Below are 16,547 nucleotides of genomic sequence, written 5' to 3'. Positions count from 1 at the left end.
GTGATTTTAATTTATAATGGCAATAGCTTAAACTTTTGTAAATAACTTTTGTGAAGATTATGTTCAGTGTATTTTATTGTGACGAAAATCCAAGAACAGAAGTGAAATATTAACATCTTTTTGTGACATTTGTAATAAAGCTTGAAACATTGAGAGAACATATTTGAACCAGTTGTTGTTGAATGGTTGCGCAGATTGATGCTGGGGTGGCGCTGAGTGGTGCTATGGTGGTGCTGAGTGGTGCTGAGTGGTGCTGTGGTGGTGCCGAGTGATGCTGTGGTGGTGCTGAGTGGTGCTGTGGTGGTGCTGAGTGGTGCTGTGGTGGTGCTGTGGTGGTGCTGTGGTGGTGCTGTGGTGGTGCTGTGGTGGTGCTGATTGGTGCTGTGGTGGTGCTGAGTGATGCTGTGGTGGTGCTGAGTGATGCTGTGGTGGTGCTGAGTGATGCTGTGGTGGTGCTGAGTGATGCTGTGGTGGTGCTGAGTGATGCTGTGGTGGTGCAGAGGGCAGAAAGGCACAAACAGCAGTCTAACAAAGGGCAGAAGGGCAGAAAAACAAGGGAAAAATAACAGAGGGCAGAAGGGCACAAAAACGAGTCTAACAGAGGGCAGAAGTAGTGTGGCTCACTGGTTAGAGGCGGCAGACCCGAGAGCAGAGGACGGCCCGGGACCAGGGCTCGATTCCCGGCGCGGCAGGTTTCTGGACCAGGGTCAGCGGACTTGATAATTCTCTCGCCTCAGTGCCCACTCTGATCAGCGTTCACACTCGGCAACTCTGGGCATTAGCTTGCCTCATCTTCACTAACGGCCCCACCAGACCGCCTGGGATGCCTGGTCTCACCCTGGAGATACCCATTAAGGGACCATCTCTCAGGGAAGCCAGGAAGGGTTTCGCAGCGGTCGAAGCGCCTTGGGACCCTCCGGGTAAGTAGTGCACTATATAAATGCCTATACATACATACAAGGGCACAAAAAACGAGTCTAACAGGGCAGAAGGGCACAAAAACAAGGGAATAACAGAGGGCAGAAGGGCACAACAAGTAAAGCACTACTTGCTGGAAACCAAAAGACTGTTGTATTTTAAAGAGACTTGTGATTAATTTATTCACTCACAATATTTAATTGATTTGTCAAGTCGTGACGTGAGCAAGTACTTAAAGCTGGAGCCAAAGAAAGTGTGGAATAAATCATATTGCATCAGTAAAACGTGAAAGGGTTAATTTTTTCAATCTTTAAATATATACAATATTGAGCAGAATTGGTTGAGCAAATCGGGACTGAATTGTTTAATTAAAGCGACAGAAAGAGCAGTGGTTAGAAAATATTGAGCAGACTGTTTAAGTAGAAAGGCAGAAGTTAAACACTCAAAAATCATTTGTGTAAAGTTAAAGGCATAAATATTAGCTTGGTTGTCATATCAAAAGAACGGTCTTCCAATGTGTGAAATACATATTTGTTAAAGTATTTTATTCGAGAATCTCTGAGGAGTGGCGAGTTAATTGTGTCCAAACGGCATTTTTTTCAAAGCCAAACATAGCGCAAGCAGGGAAACGCAAAGGGCAGCTCGAGTCTTCTAATTAAGAGTAAACACTCAGTGCGCAGTGAAGCGCGAAGGGGATCCCGTGCCTGATAATCAAATGTAAACACATTGTGTGCAGTGGAGCGCAAAGGCCAGCTCGAGCCTTCTAATCCAAAGCAAACACGCTGCGTGTAGTGAAGCGTGAAGGAGAGCACGAGCCTTCAATTTTAAAAGTAAACATAGCGCAAGGATTAAAGCGCGATGGACATTTCATACTGGCAACAGATTGAAATAGTGGCAGCTTTTACCAGAAAGGATAAATAGATGTACAGCGAGCTGTAAGGTGAAAACAAAGCTCGTTGCTGGCATTTAAATGCGCACTTTCATGCCGGTTGTCAGAGCTTTAGTACAACGCTAAAACAAAAAGGTAAGAAAAGTTCGAGTTGGAGCAGTTGCTTTATTAAACAAGCTCTTGGCATTGCTGTGGGGAGGGGGGGAAGGGGGAGGAGAAACGAGAGACACGGCCTAGCGGCCGTGAAAGTGAAAGTGGGAAGGAGGCTGGTGGCTTTGAAGTGCACGCGCTTTTTTCACGGGCACTGCATGCAATCGCCGATGGTTAAGCTCTGGTTAAGCCCCAATATCTCTCGCAAGCTCAATTCGCAAGCGCATTGACAGGCTCAACCTAAAAATATGTAATTTGAGGACTTTGCTCGAGAAATGGCACAGGAAGGGCTCCCCTCGAACTTCAGTCGATCGGCTTAAACCCAGTAGTCAAATTGGGCGAGGTTGGAGGGGCACGACATGCCCATACTTTTCGAATTTAAGAAAAACAGTTCCCCTATGTTTTGAAAAGGGAGAAGTTCCTGGGATGTTTAATGCTGAGAGATGAAATGCATCAGCAGAAGTGTAAGGCAGGGAGTCTCCTATAATTTGAACTCAAGGGAAGGGCAGACTGCTAAATAAGCCTGCTTGCCAGGGTGTTGGCTGCCAGAAAGAAATGTATATGTGCACAACTGGTTTATCTGCAAATGTAAAGGGTTCCTGGAAGCCAGTATTGGCTTTAATAGATATAATCACTTGAAGATTCCTGATGACAGTTTTATTGCAAGAGAGTTACCAGCTAAGCTGTGAAGTGTGCGCTTTTAATGGACAGTTACAAAACAGATGCACATTACTAAAATCTATTTTTGAAAGCACTTTATCTTAAACCTTTTTGCACATTTTCTATCAGCCTTTTTATACTGCGAGTAAAGCAAGTTTAAAATAATGACTTACATATTCCCAGTTCTTTCTGTTACAGGCTGGGACCTCATAGCACTAAACAAACGCAAATCACTATTCTCCACTGCTCCAACCAGGATTCAAAACTGTAGCTCTATGGTTAAGACACAGACCTCTGCAATGCATTAACTAATAGAGGGTTCATAATGTACGATAGTGCATTTCCCACTGTTTAACATAACTTTGTATCCATTTTTCATTTGGTTTGCGCCTTATTTTATAAGTAGTTACCTGAAGGTGAAAGACTGAAAAAAAGTTACAGAATATTTAGTTCTGTTAGCCACGCCTTTGACCACGCCCTACGCTCACTCACCTTGCCCCCACCTTTGCGCACAGCATCATAGTTTTCATACTTTTTTTAATGCACTTCGACCACTGCTTAAACCTGCAGATAACAGTACAAATGTGTGGGAGAAAGAAATGAACAGCGCTGAGTCCATAAACAGTGTGTGAAGAAGACTGCCCTCAGATGTGCTCCTTGGTAAGATAAAACTGCTCCCAACTTGGAATGGCTCAAAATATGTGCTTACCTGGCCAGGTACAAGACCAGTCCTGCAGCTGGTTTCCGGTTACAGTTGTCCTGTGTTAGGCAGCCGTTTCATGCGTTGCTCCAAAGGGGGACCTGTGCTCAGTTCTGACGCCCATTTCAATATTTTTATACTTTCCTATTTTTTTGCTACTAAAACTAGCAAGAATGTGAACTCTTTTAGCGACGCATGTATTTTGGTGCACAACATTGTAAATATAGTTTAAGCCTTTCGAAAAACGTTGTGCCAATCTGTGCCTTAGCCTGTAAGAGATAACTTGCCGAAAGTTTGTGTAGTTTATGCTCGGGTTTCAGGTCTCAATTGCTCTTTCACTTCCTTCCTACTTCATGAGTTGAAGTTATGCAGTAGTTAACAATATTCCCATTAAAAAAAATGCATGAATACATTTAAAAAAATGGTACAGGACTTATGGTTGTGTTCATTCAACATCACCTCTGCCAGGATTATGTATTGCAGCCCTTTTGTGATTACCCCCGGGATTGGTGGACGTGCCCACAGCATCCCGCTGCCCCCATGACTAAACTGGTGAGTCCTCATAATTTGCGTGTCTCTCTCACATACCCTCACCCTTCACACCTCTGGGCGCTGCTTCCCACATCTCTCAAGGTGCACCTCGTGATCATCACGCACGACACGAAAACACTTCCAAAAGAGACTTCGGTATAAGGAAGCTTGACATCAGCGCGAACAAGCGCTTTAGTGCCCCCCACATACAGGGAGAGAAAGCGCTATACAAATGCTACTGTACAACACAGCCCTCTTCCGTCTGCTTTATTCGTGGTGGAAGTTCTTCTCACGTCTGTGGGTGGTGTCCTACATTTTAGCCATTCTTTGCGTTTCCGACCAGCATCTGTTGTGTGTCTGACTGATAATGTGATATTCCTAACAATATTCGCAATAACATGCAAACATTACTGGTAAAGAAAGGAATTATATTATTACATACAACTAAAAGGAAGGGATTTGAGTTCATCAAAAAAGTTGTGCTGCGGAGATCGGTTGCATCAGGTCTGGAGCGCGTCTCCCGGCCCGAGGCTTGTCACCGAAATACATCCCACATAAACTGTGCTAATAAACACTCGCCCATTTATACACAACAAGCTGAGGAGGCGGAGCTGCATGCTCCAGCACCAAACAGAAAGCGCACAGAGATTATGTCAACGGGCAGGAAGGCGCTACACAAATTTTATAAAATAGTAGGCAGACTAATGTCGGGTTTAAGTGGAAGATGCCAGGACCGGGACGATAAAGTTACACAAATTACTATTTAAATGCATCTCAGAGCACCAGTAGCACATGGGAAAGAATGGACGCCAACGAGAGTCGTGTTCAGTCCAAATGTAAACAGAAAAGTTGGTTGAACTTTAAAATAACAGCGTCTGGGCTGTGAAAATGGTTTCATGTACCGCAATAATACAAGCAGAAATAAGTTCCAATTAGTTCCCAACGACATCTAACTCCCTCATAATGCATAAAGTGTTATGCAAAAACCTCGGGTGGGCAGTCTATAACAGCAATGGCTGTAAAATATAGCCTTAAAACTATAAAAGCGTGACAAGTTGATATTTCAGCTCTAAGCTTCCCCCTCAAAAAATGTCCTCTAGATTCCAACTTTCGGAAAGTTTTCTTCCAAAACAAACTGGAACTTTGCAGACACACTGCCAGGAAAATTATCCTCAAAAATCCAAGATAAAGCAAAGCGATTAACAAGAGGAAAGTGCGTGATGGAACAATCAATGTATTTGGTCGCGATAGTTCTCGGTCTCGCTCGTTCCTGAGACACTACAACGCGCTTTGAGGGGGTACTAGAGGAGCAGCTCCGCGGCTCCTTTAACTTACCGTGGCATCATTACCCACGGCAGCCGCGTAAACGTTTGCATATAAGCAGCCGACATAGCGAAATGGGTTGCGACGTTTTGGGCGTCGTTTCGCTGCTCAGCTCCGAAGCTGCTGTAGGTTGAGGTGCCTTCGAGATACACAAACCAACACGATCTGCGACTAGCCCAACCGGACGGCTCCGCCCGCAGTCTACGAATTAACCACTTCGGGCCCGCCTGTCTCTGCCGCAAATTAAAACAAGTTGCCTGAAGCTTGAAGGGATGCAGTAAAGTCGAGGATGGACACTGGCAATTTGTGCCGATGCTTTCCCCGCTTCCTCAGGGTGCCTACAATTGGTACAACTTTTGGGAAACAATGTGCAACTAAAATCAAGGGGTAACAAAAGGTTGCTCCTAATGTAGTTGCTGTAATAGGCTGCTAGCATAAGCAGTTTCACTATAAGGAGAGAGATTGATTTACTCCTGATAAATGGATGTCCACTTCATTGGGGGTGGGAATTGGTGGGACTGTATATGCACGAATGTTCTATTCTCGCTCCTCCTCCTCCTCCTCTCCATCCGGCAGCAACGACAGCTTGTGTGACAACTACTGACTGGTGCTCCCAGAATTAACTACCTAGATTTGTCAGCAGAGGTGTAATTTGGCCATATTGTGGGACGTGTAATCTGATGCATTCCAGAAAATGTTATCTGTATCCAGCAAGGTTGCATCTTTATACTGGTAACGGGGTGTTAGAAATTGAGTTACTGGTGTGTAAGCAGCAACCACAATCCTAGGAAGGATTAGACAAGTAAACCCCAAATTAACCTGTGCTCAGCCCCCTGGTAGCTTGGCACAGAGCAGTCAGGCTTAAGTTCGAGGCATTGTGTAGAGCATTTGTGCAACAATTCAAAAAGTAAAATAGTGAAAAACCCCACACAAAAAGATCCCACACCAGGTAAGAAAAATAGAACTTTATTTAATGAAAAAACAAGACCAATATGACAAAAATCCAATCATTAGAACTAGAGATATGAATTTTGAAAGAATAAGCTGCAATGTATTGCCTAAAAGCGTAACGCGCCAACCACGACAATTTGGTTGCGCTGGACCGGGTCAAATCCAAAAGTTCAGGCCAATTGCGATAGAGCATTGGCTGAGTACAGACATAGGTTAGTCCCGCTGAAGGTTTACCTGCTCAAGTTTTGTGCCACGAGACCCATTCACATTGGAGAGGCCGCAGGGAGCAAGGAGAGCATCGCTGGCGGTGGTCGGCGTGGCACGAAGAGCAGGCCAGGAATATTGGACAGGCGGGCTGGAACCTGGTGCTGGCAGTGCTCTGCAGCAATAGATGCTTGCAGTGCGAAGAGACTGGCGGTTGACAGCTAGTGTGGACTTTTGGTACAAACTGGCCCGTTCGTGGTCACGAAGAATCCAAAAACTTTATTAACCTCATGACTGCTGGCCATTTTCCCCTCCTGTGCTGGAAAATGCCATTTTAGTGGCACCATGACGAGCTCAGCTCGTCATCAGCACACGACACCCGTGGGTGATGACGAGCTGAGCTCGTCATCAGCATCGAAAGGGTTAAGAGCCCACTGAATCACACCAAGGGTCCAGGATCGGAAGTGAACCACTTGGGTGTCTGGAACTCGCTGAAGGCAGGTATAGGAGCTGTGGGGGAACCTTTTATGTCCCTAAGGCTCAGATTAGGAGGCCAGCAGATGAGCCCTTTGAGTCACACTGGGGTCCTAGGTTCAATATGGTTTGCAGGTCCAGTTCTTCCTCTCCGGACAAGAGGGCAGCAGGGCAACACAACAGGGTAGCCCAGTGTGGTAGTCCAGCAGAGTGGCAGCCCTTTCAGCAGCACAGCAGCCCTTCTTCCTGGTAGAGTATCCACAGGTCCAGAATCGTACTGAACAGTTGGTGTCTGACGCCCTCCTTTTATACACTGGTGCCTTGGTTCTGGAAGGTGGGAGAATTTTCCAGACAAGTTCTTTGAAGTGCATGGAATTCCTTACCTCCCCTACCTGGCTCTAAGCTGGCAAATGTGAAAATGCAGGGTGTTTAGGCCCTTTGTCTGAAAACAAGACACAGCCTATTAAAGTGTAAATGAGGCTTGGTCCAGCTCCTCCCTGCCATCTTGTCACAACTAAGCTCCCATTGTGTGTGGCTGTCTAAAAGGTATTCACAAAGCCCAACTACACACAGTAATGTGAACCAGACAGGCCCCAAATGACTAAAGCAGGAAAATGCCAACTTTGTAAAAGTGTCATTGTCAGTATTGCCGTTTAATATCAGACTTCACCATAAGTCAGGATTTTAAATTGTGATTCCAGAGACACCAAACTTACTGCACACTCTGACTTTGCAATGGCAGGCCTGAGACATCTTTAAAGGGCTTAAGTGGGTGGGACAATCAGCACTGAAGGCCCACTGTTAGCATTTAATATAAAGGCCCTGGGCATATGTAGTGCACTTTATTAGGGACTTATACGTAAATTAAATAGAACAACTGAGGATAAGGCAATTCTACCATGGTTTAAAGAGAGAGCACAAACACTTTTGCACTGGTTAAGTACACTCAGTCCTAAAGCCAACAAAAACAAATTTAGCTAAAAGGAGAGGAAGAAAGTTGTTTATGGGGGAATTGCCAGACAAGAAGATCTCACGCATATACCAGACACTAGTTCATCATTGTTCCTCCGACTTACATCGACTTAAGTCCGCATGGGAGGAGGATGTAGGGGACTTGGAGGACGAAGATTGGGCAGAAGCCCTTGCGATCCCGAGGGGAGCAGCAATCTCCACTCGCCTGCGGCTGATACTTTACCCAACAGCGCTTATGGAGGGCGGGAATGGTTGGTTCCCCAGACTGTCTCCGGTGCGGTTCGGAGGTGGGCACACTTCTACACACCACATGGGGGTGCTCAGCGCTACATAGATTCTGGAATGGGGTGTTTCGATGTCTATCTGAGGTGTTGGCATGGGAGCTTCCCCGTGCTCCAAAATCGGCCTTGCTGCATGTCATGGAAGGGGTGGGGGGCAACAGGTACAAGCGCCATCTATTACTCCTGGGCCTCACATTAGCCAAACGAGACATTGCTAAGGCTTGGAAGGCGCCCCTAGCCCGCCACTGGCTGCCCAGGCAAAATGGCATGGACTTTTGCATGGGACTGGAGCAAACCCATATTCATGGCCAGGAGCTGCCTCCGTAAGCCCTTTAAAATCTGGAAGAGGTGGGCCGATTATTGTGGGCGGGACCTGGACCCTCCGCCTGAGGAGGCCACCCTCCCGACCCTTTGATGGTTGGACAGTTGAAAACTTCGTGAAGTGTCTTGATGGACTTGGCATGTTTTGATGTAGATACTTTATTCATTGGCAGCTGCGCAATGGGGGGGGGGGGGGGGGATTTGGGAGGAGGGGGGTGTTGTTGTTCCATGTAAAAGTCTGCTGATGTTATTATTGCTTTACTGATGGTTGCAGTAGACTCCGGATGAGGGAGCTGTGCATGATATGTGAGATCAGACAATAAAATATATTTTCCCAAAAAAAAAGGAGGGGAAGAAGGCAAAATTCTGGTGGTGACCCTGCAGTTAGGGCCGTTTCCAACACTGGGCACCCAGGGCATGCTTAGAACTCTTTAAGAAAGATTCAAGAGGAATGGAAGGGTTGTCCTATAACTTTTAAAGCATGGTACAGCTGGTAAGATTTGCAGAGTTTGGGATTTCATATCCATGCCTCAAAGCATTTGCATACAAAAACTGTCATATCTCTCAGATCAGGACCCGCTCAAACCAAAGGCTCCACAGAGCCTGAATTAAGGCTCCAGCACAATAAGATATTCTGTAAAGACCTGTGGCCAACCTAGAGCTGTGCACTACCAACTCCAGCCACCCTCATCTCCCTACCTGCAATTGAGTTTCAACAGTGACCAGTCTGTCCTGCACAGGGATTGCTTTTCAACTATAAAACAATCATGGTACTAACAAACCCCACCAAAAAAGCTGCACCTCCACTCCCATAGCAGGAGGGATTCCAGAAGGAATAGCTCCTCACCACTCGCTGCAAAAGGTCCACAGCGGTCTTTCAGCAAAGACAACATCACACAGAGATATCCCCACATGCAAACAGAAACTCTACACCAGGAGAAGTCACCTCCATAAGTCAAAGTATTCTGTACCAACACTAGGAGAAATCGCCTACATGCAGTAGAAGCAGTCTGCACCAACAACAGGAGAAGTCACCTCCCAAGAGTAGAGTCAGTCTGTACTAACATCAGGAGAAGGTGCCTAACTACAGAAGAAGCCGTCTTGGCCAACACTAGGAGAAGGTGCCTCCCTACAGAAGAAGCAGTCTGTGCCAACACCATGAGAAGTCCCTTCTCTACGGTAGAGGCAGACTGCACTAACAGCAGGAGCAATTATCTACCTACAGTAGAAGAAGTCTGTCTAACCGCGGAAATCACCTCCATACAATAGAAGTCTGTATCAATAGCAGGAGAAGTCGCCTAACTACAGTAGATGCAACAACAGGAGAAGTCACCGCTCTACAATAGAGGCATTGTGTACGAACACCTGGAGGTCACCTCCCTACAGTCTAAGCAGTTTGTACTGTGAAACCTGGGCCGATAATCGTGAACATTACCTGCGCCATCTTGCTTGATGGTCCCTTTTTGCGTACACATAGGCCGCAGTCATTTTGGTCGACCGTGACCATTTTGCGTTCTGTTGTTCACCCCTGTTTCACCTTCACTTCCACAAGTATCTGTATAACCTTCTGACCGACTTGGTATGTGTGCTAAGGGTCATAATCTAGCGGACATACCCACGTTTGATGTTAGCTTAAGAACGACATTCTACTGCCACCGCAAACCTCTGCATTCCTTGTTCCTCCCCATCCGTGTGCATGTAACCAAAGATTGTAGATACCAAAAGGTCCCGCACTAACCTGGTTTATTGCACCCCAAAGAATGCACCTCCCGATGGACAATGGAACTTGTTTTCCTATCAACAGTAAAGGACGTTAAACCCTGACCAGTCTCGCATGTTCCCGACCCTGAGGCAAAGGCCAGCTGCCCGATAAACATCATATGTCCGACTGTTTATGATTGGGAGGGTACGAACCAACTTGTGCGAAATGTATGGCATCTTGTCCGGGGCGGGGTACCCACCCTACATGACATCGCTCAAAGATTGTATTGTCGAAACGCTGTATAAAAGTAGCCTGTTGGAGAGTTGAAGTTAGAACACCTCCATGAGAGACATCCCGCTGTCTGCGGTAGACGTGCTCTCCTCTAGAGTAAATAAACCTTGTTCTTGCCTTCCAGTTTTAAGCGCCTGCCTCGTTATTTGAATAGAATCGAAAGTGAATTAAAGGTGATAAGCCAAGCAGCTTTGGGGGTCTCAAAGGGGGCTGCTTTTCATCAGTACCAATATTAAGAGCAGTCACACCCTTTGGAGCAATACAAGAACATACAAACAACATATCTGCCTCATGGGGAGTACCCTGGTGTATGAAAACAAAGCCGGGAGGAAGAGAAATGTGTACCCAAGGCTATGATGACAACAGCTGGCTTGTGGTGGACATACCTTGGCACGTGACTAACACATGGCACATTGCTCAAGTAATAAGGCCTACCATAGCATGTGCTTAGACTACGTGGTAATATATGGAGAGTACCTGGGCATATGCTAGCAAAGCCTGGTATGTGTGTGTAAATTATGGCAGCACGTTAGCAGATGTTAATATGGGGTCAAGGTATGGGATGCTATATGGCGTGAGTATTTTGCTATATGCATCATTTCATTGGATCGTGGAGTAAAAATATAGGACTATAATATGGGACATGGGCTTTATTATTGGTTATTGCAATGACAACATATGCCACAAAAGATCTAGACACCAGAAGGCAATAATATAGGATGAGGGGACATAGACATATGACTGAAATACCTACCTTACAAAGAGATAACCTGGTAACCTGTGGGCAATACCTGCCAAGAGGTGGGTGAACATGGTATGGCTAGATGTAGTGGCAGTACCACACATGAGATAGCAATGCCTGGCAGACTGTGGGCATTTTAATGCTATATCTAATGCATGAAGTAGTTCGGTATTGTGTGCCTGTTTTTGCGTGTTAAAGTGTTTATCTATGTGTGCTTGTTAGTAACGTGCTTGAACACAAATCCAGGTCTATTTACGTTATCGGTTTACGTTTAAAACAGCCAAGTGTCAGACTTTTTTCGAAGATAAGTTCACTAATCTGTCGCACTCCTCTAGGGCTGTCTTTGTCACACTGGGATCTCCAAGAGGACAGAGTGGCGCGCACAGTAAGCGGCAGAGATAGATGCAAGGGGGATGGGAACAGAGCCAGAATGATGCAGATAAGGCAGGGCATGGGAACACAGTCAGTCTGTGTCCATGAGCATTCTTGCAAACTCAGTAAGCAGCACCTAGAGGCAGCGTTTTTAGCCATCAGAGACTCCATGTGTAGAGCAATACTCACAGTGGTCTTGGTCAAGTCTCGAGGCCGCATGCGCATGGTGGGGAAAAACGCTGCTGCAACACAGACTCGGGACACCAGTTTTGCTTTCCGCGTGGTCCGGACTGACTTCCCGGCCACGCCCTCTTTATTTTATAGTATACCCCGCGTGACGTAGCTACGCCCGCGTATGCGTACGCCTCGGTGCGCCGCTAACTAGACTGCTAACCCGCAGTCTCAAACATTATATTCCTTTCAACCTTTATTTAAACAAAACAAAAACTAAATCAGTCACTGGGTGTTCTGGTAAAAGAGAAAAGGATATGGGGCCATCCGGCCTGTTACCAGTCTGGTAGGTGGAAAGTCTGTGATCAGCCTATGGCAAAGTCCGCCAGTTGTGAAGACGGGGCCGGATTTCTTCTCAGCCCATACCCCGCGGCTTCTCCCCGGGAAGTACCCTCCTTGGGGTCTCTGGAGGTGGTTCTCGGGCACCCCTGGGGTCATCTGGGGACCGGGGACTGCTGATTCTCGGAGTCTCAGTGGCCAGGGGGCTCGCCGCCGAGTCCTTGTGCCAGGTTACATTTCCACCTCCGCTTGGACTACTTGTTTCCTCAGGCTGATTGGGTGGTTCTTGCTCTGGTTCCTGGCCTTGGGGACCTGGGGTGTTTGGGGAAGCTTTCTTGAAGAAAGATGTTGCGTGTGACCATTTCCGTCCCCCGTTGAGCTGTCACCATGGTGCCGGTGCGGCGCACAACTGTCCATGGTCGAGGTTCAAATGGGTATCTGAACTTGCTCCCTGGATATCTGTCTTTGACGTATACTTGGTCTTTCTCGAGGATTGACGGTTCTTTGGCCCTGTGTCGGAAGCTGGCATAGTCATTTGACTGTCTCCAGTTGGACAGAGTCTTTCGCGGGTCTGCGCTGTTCGGGGTCCAGGTATGGTGGTTGGGAATTGTGTCTCTGACTATTCTCCCCATCGCAGATGGCCCTGGGGCTGCTTCCGTGGTGCGATGTGGTGTGAGCTGATATTCCCTCAGGAATGTGTAGATTGCTCTCTCCAAGGGGGCCTCCTCCGCATGGGCGATTCGGATGACTTTGTTCAGAGTGCGCATGAATCTCTCTACCTCCCCGTTGGCTTGAGGCCAGCGGGGGGTCACCTTCCTGTGATGGATTCCCCATTCATTGAGATATTCTGCAAACTCTTGTCCCTGAAAGGGTGGTCCGTTGTCCATCTTGACACACTTGAAGAAGCCATGCGTGGCGATTGCTTTCTCAAACTTCGCAATTACTTCCATGGCAGTGAGAGTTGTCACGATTTCTACTTCGGGGTACTTGGTGAAGTAGTCTATGATGACGAGCATGTACCTTCCATCTGGAAGGTGTCCGAAGTCTGCACTGGTGCACTCCCATGGTCTCTGCGGGTTGTCTTCGGTGAGGACCGGGGGGGGCGTTAAGGTTGCCCCGCGGCCTGGCACCATTGTCACTCTTTGACGGCTAGTTCCACTCCGGTGTCCATGTCTGGGAACCACACTTTTGCACGGAGCCTGCTCTTGGTTTTCACTATCCCCTGGTATCCGCGGTGAGCGAGCTCTATTGCTTGCTGTGTTAGGCTTTGAGGCATTACGATCCGTGGTCCTCAATAGGCACCCTTGGCTGTCGACTGACAGTTCTTCCTTCACCCTCAGAAAGGCTTCCAGGGAACTTCTCGCCTGCTGTGTCCTTTTGCTTAGTGATGCTTGAATGGCTTTCCAGTCGTTGGCTTGCACGGCGGTCACCACTAGTTGAAGGACTTCATCGCTGCGAGTTGCTTCAATGATCATTTCCATGCTCATTGGTAGGGGTCTTGATCTTTCCAGCACAGCTTTCACATATTCTTCAGTTTCCTCTGCATCTTCCTTTTCTCCGCTGGTTGCAGCTCGGGGATGTCTCGAGAGGTAATCCGCTGGGTTTGTCGCTCCCGGTTTGTATTCTAGTCGGTAGTCGTATTCTTGCAGCTGTAGGATCCATTTCTCTATTCGGGGTGGTGGCTTGGACACTGACCCTCGGAATAGTGGGATCAGAGGCTTATGGTCTGTGGAGATGGTAAACGGGTGTCCGTATACGTAGACATGAAAATGCCTGCAGGCCCAATGGATCACAATCGCCTCTCTCAGAGTATCGTTGTTCTGTTTCGGTCAGTGATCGGCTGGCGTAGGCGATGGGTGCCCAGTCATCTTCTCCTTGGCATTGTGTCAGCACGGCTCCTAGGCCATAAGGGCTGGCATCCACGGCTATGTTGGTATGCTTTGCTGGGTCAAAATACGATAGGGTCTTGTCCGCCGACAGCGCAGCCTTGGTGTTCCGGAAGGCTGTGTCCTGTTCCTCTCCCCACTGCCAGGGGGTGGTGGACTTGGTGAGTTCCCGGAGGGGCCTGGTTAGGTTAGATAGGTCCGGGATGAACCTCCCGCAAAAATTTACCATGCGCAGGAAACTTCGTACTTCCGACATGTTGGAAGGGGCTGGGGCTGCTTGCACATCTCTCACCTTGTCTGGGTCGGGGGCGATTCCTTGGTCCGAGAAGGTGTAGCCAAAAAAACTGATTTTGTTTTGGAGGAATTGGCACTTCTCGCTGTGCAGGGTCAGACCTGAGTCTTTGATTCTCCGCAGCACACCTCTCAGTCTTTGGTGGTGTTCTTCGACAGAGTTCGCATATATGAGTAGGTCATCGCTGACGTTCAAGACTCCTGGCAGCCCGCTTAGAACCTCTCTGATGGTGTTCTGAAAAACTTCCGCCGTGCTGGAGATGAAGAAGTTGAGACGTTGATATCGTCTGAGGCCTACGTGGGTGGAGAAGGTGGTTATGTAGCGGGAGTCCGGGTGCAGGGGCAGCTGTGATAGCCCGATCGGAGATCCATCTTGGAGAACCATTTAGCTCTGTTCAATTCTCCTAGAATGTCATCAATTGTGGGTGTTAAGTGCCGTTCCCTCTTGACTGCCGCGTTGGGCAGGCGCATGTCCACACAGATGCGGACTTGGCCTGGTTGCTTGGGCTTGCGTGCCACCACGATTGGAGACACCCACGGGGTGGGCCCACTGACTTTTTCAATGATGCCCTGTCGTTCGAGGGTATCTAGTTCTTCCTCCACCTTCTTCCTGAGGTGGAATGCTATTCTTCGGTGCCTGAGGGCAACCGGTTGAATGGATTGATCAATGTGGAGTGACACCTCCTTTCCTTTGAGGCATCCGATGCCTCGAAACGTGTCTTCGAACTCTTCTAGTATCGAGTCGAGCTCCTCTTCCAATACTGCCATTGTGAATGATATTACTTGGAGTTCTTCGGCTGCCTGCCCGCTGAGGAGCATGCCACTGCCCTCTTTGGTGACGTAGATAGTCGTCTGGACTTTCCGGTCCTGGTGTTGTAGTTCCGTTTGGAAGCACCCGACTAGCGGAATTGGGGTCTTCTGTCCGTATGCGAACACCCGGATCTTTGCTGTTTTCAGGGTCGGTTTTTCCCGCAGTTGGTTATATACGTTCGCCGCCATGAACTCAATCGAGGCTCCCGATGTCGATCGTGGCTCCTACTTCCTGTTGGTGTATTCTTATGCGACACTTCGGAAGGCGCCTTTTCTTCCTCTGCGGTTGGTCAATGGCGAACACGTAGTGGACCGGGTAGTCGTTGGAATCATCATCCATGTCTTCACTGTCTGGGCTCTCTCCGATGACGTGGGCTGCCTCATTCTTCGACTTCGCGGATCTGCATGCCGCCTGCTCCACCTACGTCACCTCAATGTCGCGCTGTGGTTGGCTCAAAGTTTCAGCCATTCCCGCCGCGTCATCAGAGGGCTGCGCCGGGATTGGCTGCAGCTCGCCAGGACTTCAGTGACATCAGCCTCTCTGTGGTGGAGAGGATGCCTTAGCAGTGATCGGACAGAGGGAAGAGCCGGGGGGGGAGGGGGGGGGGTGTCTGCGTGACTTGTTATTAATGGCTGGCTCTCTGCCACTTCCGGGCCCCCAAGAGCGCGGTCTCCAACTCTCTGGACAACCCAGACCAGGGATTGTCCTGTAGGCACAAGCTTCGTTCCCCTGGCGTGGCTGTAGCCCAGAGGGAGAAGACACTGCAGACACGCCGCGGCCCGACCTCACAAGACAGGTCAGGGAACTGTCCACAGCCGCCGGAGTAGTGCTGCCATTCACTTGCCCATCGAAGTATGCACCGCCGGCTGAGTCAGGCAGGTCAGTGACTTCATCAAGGGCCCTGCATCTCCCGCGACCGGGCCGTCCCCGGCCCCCTCCACTCCGGTCTTCAGCCCGGCCCTCCATCGGCCATGAAATAACAGCCGGGGGCAGCTCAAACATTCTGGAAGGCCGCACACCACCCTATTGCCGCTGCAATGCTTTTAGGGCAAATCCAGCGGCAGTCGGTCAGACCGGTTGTCAAGGGCGTCCGCCAGGGCCTGAGCAGCTCAGGGCGAGTCCATTAATGAACTTATGATGGCAAAGTACAGGATAGCGAAAGTCTGTTGAATGTTAGTCTATATTCACGTGTTAGCTTCATGTTGTGGTAATCTAATTAGTTCCTCGTTATCAACAGGTTAATTATATCCCTTCTGGCCCTGAGTATACACATACTTGGAAGGAGTTAATCTCTAGGGTGTGAATACTTGAAAGAATTAAAGCATTACACCAACCTTCGAATAGTGTTTCAGGTTTACAATAAACCGGCATTGACCAGCTAATCGTTTTAGTATTTGTGTAGCGAAAAATGTTTTAGCAAGCTCCATTTACACGCAACACAGGGGCGGCATGGGAGCAGCAGTGCAACATTCCCTAACATAAAAAGACTACTGGTGCATGGTAAACGGCAGCTGAACAATTCTCAATCTCTTGTCCCCTCATTTTACATGCTGCAAAGTCGGCTCCTA

General features: G+C 48.3%; 1 protein-coding gene across 3 annotated transcripts in view; it reads right to left on the bottom strand.

Moving 5' to 3' along the window:
• Positions 1-16,547, bottom strand: part of LOC147679525 (aldehyde dehydrogenase family 3 member B1-like) — a 254,884-nt gene that overhangs the window by 224,911 nt on the left and 13,426 nt on the right. The window contains exon 1 of one of the 3 annotated variants that reach the window (XM_086943109.1): positions 5,184-5,349. The exons of 1 other annotated variant lie outside the window; for it this stretch is intronic. In XM_086943109.1, coding sequence (XP_086799235.1) covers positions 5,184-5,239 — 56 coding nt within the window. In that variant the 5' untranslated portion in view covers positions 5,240-5,349. Of the gene's footprint in view, positions 1-3,326; positions 4,752-5,183; positions 5,350-16,547 lie in introns of those variants that run through there. One more of the 3 variants, XM_086943111.1, reaches the window with a different exon arrangement.

This window comes from Lissotriton vulgaris, chromosome 11 (assembly GCF_964263255.1).
Source record: "Lissotriton vulgaris chromosome 11, aLisVul1.2, whole genome shotgun sequence".
Classification (NCBI taxonomy): domain Eukaryota; kingdom Metazoa; phylum Chordata; class Amphibia; order Caudata; family Salamandridae; genus Lissotriton; species Lissotriton vulgaris.
The sequence above is the reverse complement of the archived record's forward strand: the minus strand, read 5'-3'. Positions and strand labels throughout refer to the sequence as shown.